Genomic DNA, 15,618 nt, shown 5'->3' with positions numbered 1-15,618 from the left:
TAACAGAAACAGAGAAAAACAGTTCAGCAAAACACTTTCCAACAAAAGCCAGAGCGTTCAAAAACTAAACACAAATCAAAACCTTAAAAAAAAAAAGACCTACAACTAAAACAGCACAGGAAAACAGAGCTCAATCCTAAAAAAATTGGCCCGTGACCAGCCAATTGATAACAAACATCAATACTCATACACACATTCTACATATCAATCCAAACACAATCATCATAGACTAAACGAAACTCAGATAGATAAAATTATCATAATCCCAACATCAAAATATATCATCCAAATGCAAAACACCTAAAATAATATCCAGAACTTAACGAAATTAAAGAGCATAACAACATCTCAAATGAGTATCATACTTAATACGAAAGCATAAAGCAATAACCGTAACTCTCTAATCACCGCCGGCCTTCTGGTAAACATAGGTGAGTCCACACTTGCCGCAGTAGTGCCTGTCAAAGTGGTTCGCCATGAAGGTCCCGGCGCCGCACTCGGCGTTAGGGCACTCCTTCCTGAGCTTCTGGACCTTTCCAGAGTCATCGACCTTGTAGAACTGGAGCACAGCGAGCTTGACCTTCTTGTGCTTGTGCTTGATCTTCTTCGGCTTGGTGTACGTCTTCTTCTTCCTCTTCTTCGCGCCACCGCGGAGGCGGAGCACGAGGTGGAGCGTCGACTCCTTCTGGATGTTGTAGTCGGCGAGGGTGCGGCCGTCCTCGAGCTGCTTGCCGGCGAAGATGAGGCGCTGCTGGTCCGGCGGGATGCCCTCCTTGTCCTGGATCTTGGCCTTGACGTTGTCGATGGTGTCGGAGGACTCCACCTCGAGGGTGATCGTCTTCCCCGTCAGGGTTTTCACGAAGATCTGCATCGTGGCGGCGGCGGAGACTCTCTCTCAGCCCTAGTTGAGAGGATGAAGGAGATGATGAGATTTTCAAAGGGGGAGGCTATGAGACTGTGAGGGGTTTTATGTTTATATACTGTGTCAGCTAGGGTTTGAAGGGCTCGTTGGTCATTTGACATCGTGCGACGGAGGACAATTTCTGTCTTTATTTTTTCGGGACGAAGGATAGTGCAACTGGAAGGTGTTTTTAATTTCTTGCAATTATAGTGGCCAATTAAGCCTTAATATGATATGCATATGAGTTTTAGCCCGGTTAAAAAAAAAGAACGATCTAGTAATCGCGAAGAAAAAGTCAAAACATGGCTCTTATTAATAACTAAAATTCAATTCAAAGAGAGTGAATTTATTCATATTAGTTGGTAAAATAGGGCGAAATTAATAATAAAATCTCATTTAAAAATATTTAATTATATAATTTGGTGAGAGTAATGTACTTACTTCTAAAAAAGAGAGAAATGTACTCAATCTATCATTGACTCTTGATTATGAAAAGAAAAATCATTTTTCTATTAACCTTTTATATATTGTCTTCATGATGTGCCTAAGTAATTTCTCAACGGTTGATATTAATTTATAGAGTTTTTTTCACCAACAGTCCCTCAATTCTGGTGTACCTACCAATGTGATACCTCAACTCTTAATCGTACCAATGTGATACCCAGACTCTAGTATTGCTATCATTGAAGTACTTCCGTTAGTTTTTTTTAACTTTTCCGTTATCTTGGTGACGTGGCAGGTACGTGAGGCCCACAAAGAGGGTTAAAAGACAAAATTAACCTCATCTGAGAGGAGCAATGTTTTTCCCGCCATTTACCTTGAGAAAAACACCCAACAATTCCAATTTTGGCGTCAATTTTCCCTCTCTACTCCTTAATTTATGTCTCTTATCTAAACTAAAGAACTACCGCCAACCAGTCGACCACAATCTGATAAAACCTAAATCAATCTCATTTTCTATTTTTACCCTAGCACTTGTTAAACTAACAGAATAAATATATAAATTTATATGGAACATCTCATTTCCACAATCTCATAAGAATATAAAAACACATAACTTAACGAAATTCAAATACATGTTTAAGTACCATTAGTTGCCACCTTTTATGTTGATCTGCCATGATTTTTTCTTGTAAGAACTAATGGTACATGTAGTTGAATTTCGTTAAGTTATGTGTTTCTATATTCTTATGAGATTGTGGAAATGAGATGTTCCATATAAATTTATATATTTATTCTGTTAGTTTAACAAGTGCTAGGGTAAAAATAGAAAATGAGATTGATCTAGGTTTTATCAGATTGTGGTCGACTGGTTGGCGGTAGTTCTTTAGTTTAGATATTAGACACAAATTAAGGAGTAGGGAGTGAAAATTGGCGCCAAAATTGGAATTGTTGGGTGTCTTTCTCAAGGTAAAGGGCGGGAAAAACATTGCTCCTCTCAGATGAGGTTAATTTTGTCTTTTAACCCTCTTTGTGGGCCTCACGTACCTGCCACGTCACCAAGATAACGGAAAAGTTGAAAAAAAACTGACGGAAGTACTTCAATGATAGAAATACTAGAGTCTGGGTATCACATTGGTACGATTAAGAGTTGAGGTATCACATTGGTAGGTACACCAGAGTTGAGGGACTGTTGATGAAAAAAACTCTAATTTATACAAAATTTTGTTTGTCATTCAACTCTTTGAAATATTTTCCTAAATTAATTTAGCCCAATATGTTTTTAAAACTTGACTCCGTCCCTGCTTCTTTTAATGGACTCTGCTAGCTTCCGACTCTTTTAATTACTTCCCATATCACATCGATTACACCATTCATAGCCAAATCCAAATCCAAATCCAACTCTTCTATTTACTATTTTGCCTTCCCCTTTTGATCAGTTACTTCTGCGCTGATTTATATTCCTTATAGAGTTATAGTCCATGGTCACGTTTTAGTTTTCACATTTGAGCCTTCCATGTGGTTTAGAAATAGCAACAGACAATTGGTTGTGAGGAATATTCATGCACCCGGCTCCATTATAAGCTTATACCAAGAGGACATTACTAGAGTAATATCTCATGATAATTACTATAGCATAAAACATAAGGGTTTGGTAGTTTAGCATATGATTGATCAATTCATCTAAAGAAAACATGATTGATCGAATGAAGTAGATTAGGAATAAAGAAATTTATACATTGTATGGTATTGAATGTGGACAAGAAAAGTGACAAAAACTAAGAAAACAAGAAAAAAAAAGATTATGGCTAAAGTGTCGCCGCCAAATATTGTTTAATTCTAAATATGCACCCTTATTATTCAGTTGAATTATTTAGAAAATAAAAAAATGAATAAATCCCAATTTTTTTTTCAAGTTCACCATGAACTTTATGTAGAAAACGTTTTATGAGTGAACTGTACGACAGATCAATTAGTGTCGTACAATTGTTTTTTTTCTTTCAAAAAATCGTCCCTATAAAGCTTTCAACAGAAATACCCGAAAGGCCTTATCTAGGAGTCGCTGGGTTTCTCATTGATGGCGGTAATAGCATCACTAGGCTTCAACCTCTTCTCCTCTCTCCCTTCAAATCCGCCCCCAAACGACCCAAGCCCCAAACGCTGCCTCCACGTCAGCTTCCCCTCCGATCCCAATCCCGAAATACCCGCGTCCGATTAAAACGCCGCGAAATGCTCCACCTCCACCTCCGCGAAACCCGGCCCTCAAAAACTTCCACCGCCGCACCAAATACTACAAGCCCGTCCGTGACGGCGTCGTCACCTCAAAAACATGATTATGCACCTCAAATACTTCTTTACTCTCATTATATCTACAGTGTGCAACTTCTGATCCTGATGGCCGTAAGAGAGCCCTTGTAATTGGAGGAGGAATTGCTAACTTCACTGATGTAGCTGCAACATTCAAACATTCAATGGCATTATTAGAGCCTTGAAGGAGAAGGTGAGCTAATTCTACTTTGCCGAACTCCAAAATTATGCTTGTATAGTTACTATCTTTTTCTAGTTTTAGAACTGACATTGCCACATTTGATTGATCAGGATTCAAAGCTTAAAGCTGCTCAGATGCATCCTTATGTAAGGAGAGGAGGTCCCAACTACCAGAAGGGACTTGCAAAAATGAGGGCACTTGCAGAGGAAATCGGCCTCCTCATTGAGGTTATTAATGCTTTTTTTATCATTATTGAATGAGATCAAGGAAAAGTAAACATGTCGCTAATATATGTAGCGCCTCTCCTGATAAGATATCTGACATTATTTCTTCTGTTTTTTTGTTCTCTTATAGGTCTATGGTCCTGAAGCAACAATGACCGGTATTTGCAAGCAGGCAATTCAGTGCACCTCTGCTGCGGCATGATAATATTTTCTGAAGATTGCTGCTCTCCCTTCTTGTGTATCTCATCTTTTTTTTTTCTTCTGCGGCAAGTGTTAGCTTTAGCGTCTCCATATGTTGTTCCAATTTCTTTTGGTAAGCTCTTTGTACCATTTTCATTCTATCAAAAACCTCAGCAAAGTTGACGGAGTTGTATGTTCCAGTGAGTTATATGATAGTCGGATGGTACTGTGTGACCTTATTACCATAATAAAAAGTTTCAATACCAATTGATTTTCTGTAAATCAGGTTCCTTATAAGTTATAAGTACCATAACCTCGACAAAATAGAAATGCATAGTCCCGACTTTGGATGACTTGTAGCTCTAGTAGTGAAGGTCAATAGTCCATTACGTCTACACCGTCCTTGTAAACGAGGTCAATGACTCAATGCTAACCGCGGATGATAGTGGTGAGCTACTTATGCAGCTCGTCAACCTCCAATCCACCATTGCCCTTGAATTGCCTTTTATATGGATACATAGAAGTAGCATAGAACCCGATACAGTTAAAGCTTGAATTGATGCAACTCACGCGTTTCTGTCGGTTTGCTTGGTAGTTTCGTATGAGGCTATGAGCTCTTAGCGGTTGTGGCTTTTCTCCTTGAAGCCACACTTTATGTTGAATGTGGCATGTTGCAACACCTCCTCTATCGATCGACTAGACATGTAATGTGGCCTCTGCTCCATATTTTTGTAGTGAATAGAGATGGAAGTGATAGAACTTGCTGTATCCAGATGCATTGCAGATCCTCGGAGGTGCTGACATTTTGCACCTCTGTTTAGTCTAATTCAGCTTCCAGCATTGCCGGAAACTGTGGCCAAATTGTATCTCAGTCTATTTCCTTGGTCTCTACCAAGGGGTACCAAACGTGCACTTACGGACTAAACTCATATACTGTATTATCATTCAAACAACCGCGAAAACGTTTTGGTTGTGTATTGAGTATTTGTCTGTTGAGGTTATTCGCCTAGATCATCGTCATCACTCAAAAAAAACGAACCACAAGCCCCTCTGCAAATTCCAACTCCATGGTTTCACCTGTGGGCCCCAACACTCCAAGCACCATTTACACTAAAGCACCCGTGCCTCCTTCTCCAACCTTCTCTAACCTCCAACGTAACCCTCCTCCCCCATCACTACAAAACCCAGAAGAAGACGCCCACGTCACTCTTTCCCAAACCCTCAAGCCCAATAAATCACGCCCTCAACGCAAATCCCTCACCCCCAGAGCCACCAGTGACGGTACACACACTTTAAATTCTCGAGCACACGCACATTTCTCTCCCCCGGCCACACGCACATTTCTCACTCTCTTTTTCTTTGTTCACAATCCTGATCACTTCGTTCACCTTCAAGAAACCTCCCACTTACCTACATTGTTCTTGACCATAACCTTCTTCACCGGAGCTTCGTTTCTTCAACGGAGCTTCTTACTTCACCGGAGCTTCGTTTCTTTACCGGAGCTTCTTTTCTTCACCGGGGCTTCTTTTCTTCATTGAAAGCTGAGTAGCATGGCCGACCCCAAAGAAGTTCAGGCAAGTCCAATTTCTTTTCTCTCCTTCTTCTCTGTATTCGGGTGTGTTCTTTCTCTCTTTCTTCTATAATTTTAACCGTTTAATCTTTTGATCTTTTTACTGTATTGTTTCGTCATCTTTCATTTTCTTTTAGAATTTTAGAATTTCTTTATTTGGTTATTTTCGCTGACCCGACCCGGAAACAACCCGGAATCTGGTCTTGGGTTACAGGAAGTTACTCATGTTTTTCCAACTCCGGCGAACCCGCTTGTCCATGCCGGAGTTCCGAATCAGAATCAGGTATATAAACTTGCAGGGTTTTTGCCATGACTATGGTTTTGAAATCAGAATCAGCATCGGGTTTTAATCATTTCATGTTATTCGGTTACAGGAAGTCGCTGATGTTCTTCCTACTCCGGCGAACCCGCCGGTCCTGGACGGAGTCCCCGCGGAGCCGGAGGAGCCTTTGGTGGATTCGACCGGTGAAGGGAATCAGGTAGCTTCGTCTGGAGTTTGGTTGTTTAAAGATTTGTCTGTGAAACAAGTCACATACTCACAATGCACCTAAACTGTTTGTGAAAATTCCTCAGTGCGATACAACTAGAGTACCTCAATTGTTATCCTCTATTTGGTCTAAGCTTTAATTTCATTGTGTTTGACCTTTTACGGTCCGGGATAGGATTTTATAGATACTGCAATTCGTATAGGTATTACAACATGCCACTTCTGGTTGTTCTTTTTCTGGGCTGTGTAGCTTGTTATTTTGTTTAGTTGAAAATAAATGTCACATGAGTAATGTCTCATCTTTGATTAGACTACCATCACCAATTCTAGAGCCAAAAGCTGTCTCTGCTTGATAATTGATACATAGAGGTGTATTACTGCATTTTAATGATATTACTATTAATTTGGAAGACGATTAACAATGTTTTTCACATATGAAGGTGCCTTGTGTAACAAATGTTGTGTAGACCCTCTCACCCTCGTTTGTAAACTTTGTGTAAGTGCTATTTCATCTTGATGGTTAGCTTAAAAGACATCATTCTTTATGGAATAGACTTTCAAACTGAATTCGCGTACGATTAAGAAAAGAGAAAGTATATAAAGTAATTGATCTCCTACAATTAAGCTTCCTTATTACTCTTTAGAAAAAGAAAAAAAAAGCCGTATTCTTATAGGTTTCTCTTTGTTTGGTCATACATAGTTTGGTCATTTAATCTCCTCCTAGCTATTATAATTTATAAGTAGGTCAATTTCTTCATGTCAATTGCTTGGAGCCATCAAAACATATCAATAGATTTTCCCTTACACAGTTAGGTCACTATTTCTCCTCCGAGCTATTAGATGGGTCAATTGTTTTTCAGGCTTCATGTCAAGTCATGTCGATTGCTCGGAACCATCAAGACACATCGAAAGATGAGAGGAGGTTCAAGCAACAGCAGTAGAAACGGAGAATGGGACAGCCTGCCTCTAACGGTTGCCTTTCTGATTCTTGATAGATTGTTAGAACCTGCATACCATGTCCGCTTTGCAGCAATATGCAAACACTATGGTTCTCTCGCAAAAGATTACAACCAGTTAAACCGCCTGTTCAACAAGGCTCTACTTCCTCCTCCCATGCTTTTGATACTTGATAAAGATCGACCAACATTGGCTACATTGTGCAGTGTCGTTTCAGAAGGAAGAATCTATAAGAATGTCGAACTGCATTACAGTACTCAGAGGTGGAGGTGTTGTGGTTCTAGCCATGGTTGGTTGGCCACTGTATTGGATGATGTCCGAGCGGGTTCGACTATAGCACTCCGGAACCTTTTCAAGAAACCATCAACTACTATTTGTCTCCCTAAATTGAAAGTATTTTCTATCACAAAGGTAGTGTTGTCTGCGGATCCGACTCTGAACCAAGATAGCTATGTCGTTGGAGTGATACACGGCTACAAAGGGTTGGCTTTCATCAGAGCAAATGAACGACATTGGATCTGCATAGAAGAAACATCTAATATCTGGGATGACATTATATTTTACAAGAGCCAGATCTATGCCGTGGGTCGCCGTGGAGAGATTGTGTCTGTGAATCTTGATGGCAACAACCACAATGTACCAGAAGCAAAGCTACTCACACCTGAAAACCCTTTTCCACATATTGATCGTGAGAGGGCGTATCTTAACTATCTTGCCGAGTCAACTAAAGGAGACTTGTTGTGTATTCAAAGAGTACTAAGTAGAAGCACAATATATGCAAAGCCGAAGATTAATGGTTTCAAGGTTTACAAGGTGGTGTTCAGTGACGGAGATGGCTCCGCTGTTGAGCAGCTACTTGAAACAAGAAGCATCGGAGATGAAGCTCTATTTGTGCATAACAAAAATGCAGCTATCTCTGTATCGACATCAAACTTCCCCAAGTGCAAGCCAAATTCCATATACTACACCACGGATGGTTACTTGAAATGTCCCAATGGTATGAGTACTTTCGTGTTCAATTTAGAAGATGGAACTATCAAACAACCTCACCCTCTCAGTACTATGCAGAGGATTGCTCTCAATACTATGCAGAGGAAGGACACACTACAAGGTCACTGGATTATGCCCTTCTTTTAATGGACTCTTCTAGCTTCCGACTCTTTTAATTACTTCCCAGATCGCATCGCTGGTGATTGTTGTATTACACCCTTCATAGCCAAATCGAACTCTTCTATTTACCATTTTGCCTTGCAATTCTGATCAGATACTTCTAAGCCGATTTATATTCCTTATAGAGTTATCAATCTTGTTTTCTTTCCCTTTTCTCTCTTTCTCCCCTTATTCTTCGCCTCGGCAAATTATCGGCAACCGTAGCGAGAAGAAGAACTCTAAGAACTGGGTTCTTACTGGGTTTTAATTGGGTATATATAAGAACGAGGTTCTCTCTGTCTCTGTTTTATGTTGGGGATTGCGTGCAGGTTGGATTGCACATAATCAACAATAAAGGATTTACATTTGTTTGTTAGGTTAGGAGTTTGTGATTTGTGTGGGTGTTCGTTTGATTGATGGGGGTAATTGGGGTTTGATTTCCAACGACGTGCTAATGGATGTTCACACAAGTCTGGTTGTTCCCATCAATTGGCCAATGAGTTGATTGTTCCCCTTCTTGTTGCTATTGGTATATATATATTTCAATGATGTATTGATCAATTTATGTCAAGGATGTTGCTACTGTTTCAATGGAGTTCTTATATTCTGGGTAGCTATAAGTATACGTTAAGCCTATACTCATGAGTCCTTCTCAGGATTAACAATTAGGGAGGTACATAATAGTCAGGGATACCAAACATGTACTTTCTGTGTCTTTTGTGAAGAAGTAAAATCAGTGAACCTTTCTTTCAAAAAAAAAAAAATATTCAGTGAACCTTTTGTGAGTGAACTGTACGACAGATCAATTAGTGTCGTACAATTGTTTTTTTCTTTTCAAAAAATCGTCCCTATAAAGCTTTTACCAGAAAGGCCTTATCTTGGAGTCGCTGGGTTTCTCATTGATGGCGGTAATCGCATCACTAGGCTTCAACCTCTTCTCCTCTCTCCCTTCAAATCCGCCCCCAAACGACCCAAACCCCAACGCTGCCTCCACGTCAGCTTCCCCTCCGATCCCAATCCCGAAGTACCCGCGTCCGATTAAAACGCCGCGAAATGCTCCACCTCCACCTCCGCGAAACCCGGCCCTCAAAAACTTCCACCGCCGCACCAAATACTACAAGCCCGTCCGCGACGGCGTCGTCACCTCCGACGGCGACCGCGCCGTCGTCATCGGCGAGAACGGCCTCTCGTACCAGCTCCCCGGCGCGCCGTTCGAGTTCCAGTACAGCTACTCGGAGACTCCCAAGGCCAAGCCTCTGGCGATCCGCGAGCCGGCGTTCCTGCCGTTCGCGACGCCGACGATGCCGCGGCCGTGGACGGGAAAGGCGCCGCTGAAGAGCGCCAAGGAGAAGAAGATGAGGCGGAAAGTGCCGCTGTTTGACTCGCTCGACCCGCCGGCGCCGGGAACCAAGGGAGTGAAGCGGGTCGAAATGCCCGGCCCGTTTGACTTGGGGAAGCAGCCGAAGCCCGGAAAGCCGAGGGAGGAGATTCTCGGCGAGCCGTTGAAGAAATGGGAGGTGGCAATGCTGGTCAAGGAGCAAATGTCCGATAGCCGGCAAGTCAATCTCGGTGAGCATTTTTCAGCTGTCGTTTACTTGGTGTTAGTGTCGTTTATGTTTTTCGATTGAGAGTGTTGGACTGTTGGTTTGTTGGTCTAGGAAGAGATGGATTGACACATAATATGTTGGATTTGATACATTCACATTGGAAGCGGCGGCGAGTTTGTAGAGTGAAATGTAAAGGTGTTCCGACTGTGGATATGGATAACATTTGCCGCCATATTGAGGTAAGCGTTTTCGGAATGTATGATGGAGTTGGTACATGTGTGTATGTATGAGAAATTTGAGCAATGCGGTGTTGTGATTTGCAGGAAAGGACTGGGGGGAAGATTATACATAGAGTTGGTGGTGTGGTGTATCTTTTTAGGGGGAGAAATTATAACTATAGTACTCGTCCGCAGTATCCACTGATGCTGTGGAAACCAGCCGCTCCGGTTTATCCCAAACTGATCCAGGAGGCTCCAGAGGGATTGACGAAAGCTGAAGCGGAAGAGTTGAGAAAGAAAGGGAAAAGACTCCTGCCTATATGTAAATTAGGTGAATGCCTCTACTTACTGCAATGCTAAGATCAAGTTTTGATTGCGGTTGGGATCTACTGAATTTGGAAGTTAACCATCATGATTAAGATTAGTACATATTAATGATACTGAAACGTTAAACCATGGTAAAATTGAAACTATTTTTTGTTTGTCTCAAATTGCAGCCAAAAATGGAGTATACATCACCTTGGTTAGAGATGTGAGGCATGCTTTTGAAGGAAGTTCTTTAGTAAAGATTGACTGCAGAGGGATGCATGCAAGTGATTACAAAAAGTTGGGTGCTAAGCTTAAGGTCCGTACGTCCCCCCTGTTCTGATAAATCTTCATCCTTTATACACTGCTATATGACAGTCAATGCCAGTGCTTCATACCACTGGTGGATGGTATTTAAATGATAGCTGGATTCTAGATTCTGACTACCATACGTGCTCTTTGTTTCCTAATCCTTTCTGTATACTTGATTACAGGAATTGGTTCCTTGTGTACTGCTTTCTTTTGACGATGAACAGATATTGATGTGGAGGGGACCAGATTGGGTTTCAATGTACCAAGAGGTACCTCCAGCTTCAGCATACTCTGATGTTGACATTATAACATCAAAAGCGAGGGGTAAGATCTCAACTTACGATGCATAAACAATTAAACATAAATATATATGAAACCAACTTGGAGTCACCGACGGATATATGATATAAGAAGCTTATATTATTCATGTACAGATAAATTTAGGATGATCTTAATGCATGGAAATAGGGAGAGATGCCATTCTTATGCAGTCTTCTTTATTGGTCATTTGGGTTAATGTAAAACTTGAACATCATCTGTAATATATAAAGGGCATGAACAAAGGTGTAAGACATTTTATTGGAATGGATAATTATACATCATATTTTTGAAGTCCATCCCAGGGGAAGCTCCCTTAAGCTAGCCTTAGGATGTTAGAGTTCACTAGATGTCAGTAACCACTTAAACTGTGGTTAGCTCTGATCTTGGAAGCAGGTGTATGATTGCAACCTGCAGAAAAGTCCATGAGCTACTGACAAGACGAGCAATATTCAGATATTGAACCCTTGAGAACTAAGTTTTGTTGAAAAGTAAAAAATTAGAGGAGAATTAATGCTGCTGAACTTTTAAATTATCAGCCCATGATATGTTTTGTTGTTAGTCAGTAGTGTTTCTGTTGCAACTAGCAAGTACTTTCTGCCTAGTGCCCTTTGGGTTCCTCAAGTTTGATACCGAGTAAATGTAGGACTGTTCTGTTTAGTACGCAGTCATTTCAGTTTATATGGTTGTGGGTCTGACTTCTATTTATGTATTGATTATGCTTTTTGCAGTTAAGAATGAAGATGAATCTGGTAAGGCAGACACGAAAAAAATGATATCAAGCCCTAAAATGATGTCGCTCTGGAAACACTCAATCAACACAAACAAAGCATTGTTGCTAGAAGAACTTGACCTTGATCCCGATGCTCTATTGAGGAAGGTTGAGGAATTTGAGGGTATTTCACAAGCCACAGAGCACTCCTATCCAGCATTAATCCTCTCGAGTGAAGATGGCACCAGCAGCGCAATCCAAGTGTATGAAGATGCTCCTCAGAATGGCCCTTATAGCGAATATGAAGAAGCCGACAGTGACAACGACGACAATTATGTATATGATGATGATTCTGATGACGATACATTATACGATAGTGATTCAGTCCCCTTGGGGTCATTACCCGTTGATGTAATAGCAGAGAAACTCGATAGTGATTAACATAAATATAAAGACTGCAATGCAGCCTCTTTGGTCATAACTTGCGTGTTCTTGCTCGTTTCTGTTAATGTGGTGAGGGAACGGGTTGAACTAGTTAAAGCCAGCAAACTCATTTCGAAAAGAAAAGAAAACCAGCAAAACTAACAGGCTGTTTGTTTTTGTAAATTAGGAGGTTAATATTTCCTCCTGTTGTCCACGCGGAACGGTTTATCTGGTTTTCTGTTTTTTCCTTTCTTTTTTTGAGGGAAGCTTAAAAGGGACATAGCGTAATCTAAAACCGCCATAATACAAACATCCTGTTTTGACTTGTTGCGACTCATACAGGAAAAGTTCTTCTTTTTTCTTTGTTCTTCTTCAAAGAAGAAGAACTTTTCCAGCTGCAAATTAAAACCTCGACAATCTTATGGACCAAAACTGGGAATGAAGCACTATTCATTTATGAATGTAACAATAGAGAGAAGAAAAAAGCATCGTTCTTTCGACTATTCTAGTTTTAACGTGACCCTCCTGGGTTTAAACCCAGTTTAAATTAAGGTAATATCTCATCTTCTTAATTATGATTTCTTAGCTATAACATTGGTGTACTTGCATTCTTATATTTAATCATTTGATGAAAAGTATTGAGTCAGGGTTAAAATGAAAAGGTTTTAGGTTCTTGATGCCCTTAATTAGAATTTGCTTGCTGGATTTGTCTTTAAGATTACTGTGGTGCATGCTTGTTAATAATACGTTTCCGATTTGTACGTTAAAACCTCTTAGGCCTTTATTTTAATTCTCCGGGTTTAATGTTTTACACCGTTTGAACGTGTTGATATATTGCTGTTAATTTGTTCATGGCATCATGCTCATCTGATCATAGAGCCCTGAGACTCAGACTATGTAATTGTTGGAGAAATTTTAAGTAACACATGAGTTTCTTGACAGGATCATCGAGCCATTCTTGGCATCCAATCATGCCTACGGATTCGGATACTACTAATGAACCAACATATTGGTTGAACAATAGGGTTTTCTTCAGTGCAGCATTTATATTGGCTACTGTGGTTGTATCAGTTTCTATTTTATGGAAATATGAAGGCAGCAAAAGAACCAGAAGGCTAAATCGCAGAACAATAGGAGTTTTATATGAGGATGAAGCCTGGAGAACATCTTTCAAAGTAATTCATCCTGGTTGGCTTCTCGCGTACCGAATAGTTGCTTTCTGTGTGCTTCTGTCTGTGGTAATTCTGGATTGTGTTGTTGATGGACCTGGCATGTTTATGTTCTTTACTCAGTAAGCTATTTTTCCCTGTATCTTCTGATTTTCTTGAAAAGGAGAACCTCTTTGAACGGTGGATGATCAAATATCATAGCTCATTCTCTTTATCTGCTGATTGTATTTCTTTTGCTGAACAGGTGCACATTTACTATGGTCACGATCTATTTCGGGGTATGCTTTTCAACTCGAGACTCTTGAACTGTTGATATTGGCCTAATTCTAACTGTAGTAATGTGGGATAGAAAATCGAATGAAATTGGAATGATGTTTGCTGATGTTCTTTCTAATACTCCAGCACATATTAGAGTTAGAAGATGCTTAATAGCTTATGTTCTGAGCTTGATCATGCAGATCGGAATTTCAATTTCCATTTATGGATGCCGTAAATACCGCAATAGAGTTTTCGATAATGCAACAGATGAAGTGAAGGATGAAGAGCAAGGAACTAGTGTTGGTAAAAATGCAGATACAACCAGCACGCCTAAAAGTCCTACTGCTGAAGAATGTCCCTCCCGCAAAGCAGCTGGGCTATATGTTCATATCTTTCAGGCCATATATCAGGTAAGTTTCAGCCTGCAGTTCTTGGTGGCATTAAACTAGGACTTCGATTCTTCACCAGTTAGCTAGTTTTTGTAGAAATCTGGACTACTGCATTTGAGCTATCTTAACCCTCATTTTGTCTCCCTTGTTTTGGTGCATAGCTGTGTGGGGGTGCTGCCGTGCTCACTGACTTTGTATTTTGGGGCATCCTGTATCCATTTGTTTGGGACCCTGAATATGATCAACTGGACTTTGTAAGCATACACTGCCCTTTGAATGAAATTGTTGTTTTGATTCCCAATAGTGTATTTGATCAAGTCTGCAAACTTCTTAACTGCAGTTGATGGTCAGTTTGCACGTGTTCAATCTTCTTTTCCTCCTTGGTGACACAATTTTGAATAGCATGGTAAGTTTGGTTCTTTCCTTCTTCATCTTAGTGACATTTTCCTCTCCTGTAGATGATCTGCCCAGATAACTCACAATTCTCTTCTCCTTTCCAGCGGTTTCCAATGTTTCGGATCTCATATTTTATGCTATGGACGGTATTCTATGTCATTTCCCAATGGATAGTACACGGTTGTATGGATCTCTGGTAAAAGTTCACTTGAATTTCTGTCACTTCTACTAACATTATCAAAATTCAACTATTGATCACAAGCATTATAACTTCCTTATAGGTGGCCTTACCCATTTCTTAATTTGGCGGACACATATTCACCCTTATGGTATGTCCTTGACTTGAATCAGTAATTCTGCAAATTGATTTTGTAATCAACATATAATTGAGATGAATGATTGCCCCACTAACTGTTGTGTAATCAAGAGCTAGACTTGAACAAGCATTTTAATTTGTATATGTTTTCGCAACCCCTAGACTTATCTAAATCTTATTCAGCTCTATTATCACTCACCATATCACATAATGAACTTTGCAGGTATCTTACGGTCGGAGTGGTTCACATCCCATGCTACGGCGCCTATGCTTTGATTGTTAGACTGAAGCACATGTGGTTCTCAAGATCATTCCCGGCGTGCTATCAGGGTGATAGCTGACTCACAAACTGTGTTCTAAAGTCACAAAGCCATACTGTGCCATCGGCACAACCACTGGATATATTTAGTGATATCATTTTTTGGGATAGACATAGGAGGAGGACCAAAGGATCAGGATTCCCATCGCTAATTGTACAGGAGCCTACATTATTCCCAGTTACAGATCAGGTGTCCTCGAAACAGGGCCAGCCCTGTGTCTGTTTGCTTAGAGCTTGTAATTAACCTAACTTGAGGCTCAATTTTAAAACAAGGAAGGGAAAGAATGCATTATAACTTAGGAGTAGACATTCAAACATCTCAAAGTAACTCGATAGTACTTTAGCAAGCTTGGTAAAAACTTTACTTCCTAATCAATAAATTGGACTGTGCAAAACTTCGTCTGAGGAGGAAAAGCTCAATAGGCAAGACCTCAATAGCATTCGTTATGTTCTCTCTAGCACCTCTAGTTGATATACATCAACTTCCGACAAACAGCCGGCTACTTCCTAATCTCAGACGATCCGTCTAACCATCCGA

General features: G+C 40.4%; 4 protein-coding genes and 1 pseudogene across 4 annotated transcripts; 4 read left to right on the top strand and 1 right to left on the bottom strand.

Moving 5' to 3' along the window:
- Positions 1 to 225: 225 nt before the first annotated feature.
- Positions 226 to 947, bottom strand: LOC126789824 (ubiquitin-40S ribosomal protein S27a). Its single transcript, XM_050515883.1, has one exon. It carries the CDS (start codon positions 869 to 871, stop codon positions 401 to 403), a length of 471 nt encoding a protein of 156 aa, XP_050371840.1. The 5' UTR covers positions 872 to 947; the 3' UTR covers positions 226 to 400.
- A 2,472-nt stretch (positions 948 to 3,419) lies between these two features.
- On the top strand, positions 3,420 to 4,484 carry LOC126792482 (ATP-citrate synthase subunit alpha chain protein 1-like; annotated as a pseudogene).
- A 2,647-nt stretch (positions 4,485 to 7,131) lies between these two features.
- On the top strand, positions 7,132 to 8,385 carry LOC126792481 (putative F-box protein At5g66830). The gene has a single exon (XM_050518895.1). The coding sequence runs from the start codon at positions 7,132 to 7,134 to the stop codon at positions 8,383 to 8,385; it is 1,254 nt and encodes a 417-aa protein (XP_050374852.1).
- A 911-nt stretch (positions 8,386 to 9,296) lies between these two features.
- Positions 9,297 to 12,289, top strand: LOC126789822 (CRS2-associated factor 2, chloroplastic). Its single transcript, XM_050515880.1, has 6 exons — positions 9,297 to 9,966; positions 10,056 to 10,183; positions 10,268 to 10,493; positions 10,660 to 10,787; positions 10,963 to 11,104; positions 11,830 to 12,289. The coding sequence occupies exons 1-6, from the start codon at positions 9,300 to 9,302 to the stop codon at positions 12,249 to 12,251; spliced, it is 1,713 nt and encodes a 570-aa protein (XP_050371837.1). The 5' UTR covers positions 9,297 to 9,299; the 3' UTR covers positions 12,252 to 12,289.
- Positions 12,290 to 13,204: 915 nt separating this feature from the next.
- LOC126792480 (uncharacterized) lies at positions 13,205 to 15,311 on the top strand. Its single transcript, XM_050518894.1, has 6 exons — positions 13,205 to 13,524; positions 13,647 to 13,680; positions 13,861 to 14,070; positions 14,211 to 14,303; positions 14,390 to 14,455; positions 15,198 to 15,311. The coding sequence occupies exons 1-6, from the start codon at positions 13,205 to 13,207 to the stop codon at positions 15,309 to 15,311; spliced, it is 837 nt and encodes a 278-aa protein (XP_050374851.1).
- Positions 15,312 to 15,618: the final 307 nt, after the last annotated feature.

This window comes from Argentina anserina, chromosome 4 (assembly GCF_933775445.1).
Source record: "Argentina anserina chromosome 4, drPotAnse1.1, whole genome shotgun sequence".
Classification (NCBI taxonomy): Eukaryota; Viridiplantae; Streptophyta; class Magnoliopsida; order Rosales; family Rosaceae; genus Argentina; species Argentina anserina.
Note: the sequence above shows the minus strand (reverse complement) of the source record. Positions and strands in the feature narration are given on the sequence as shown.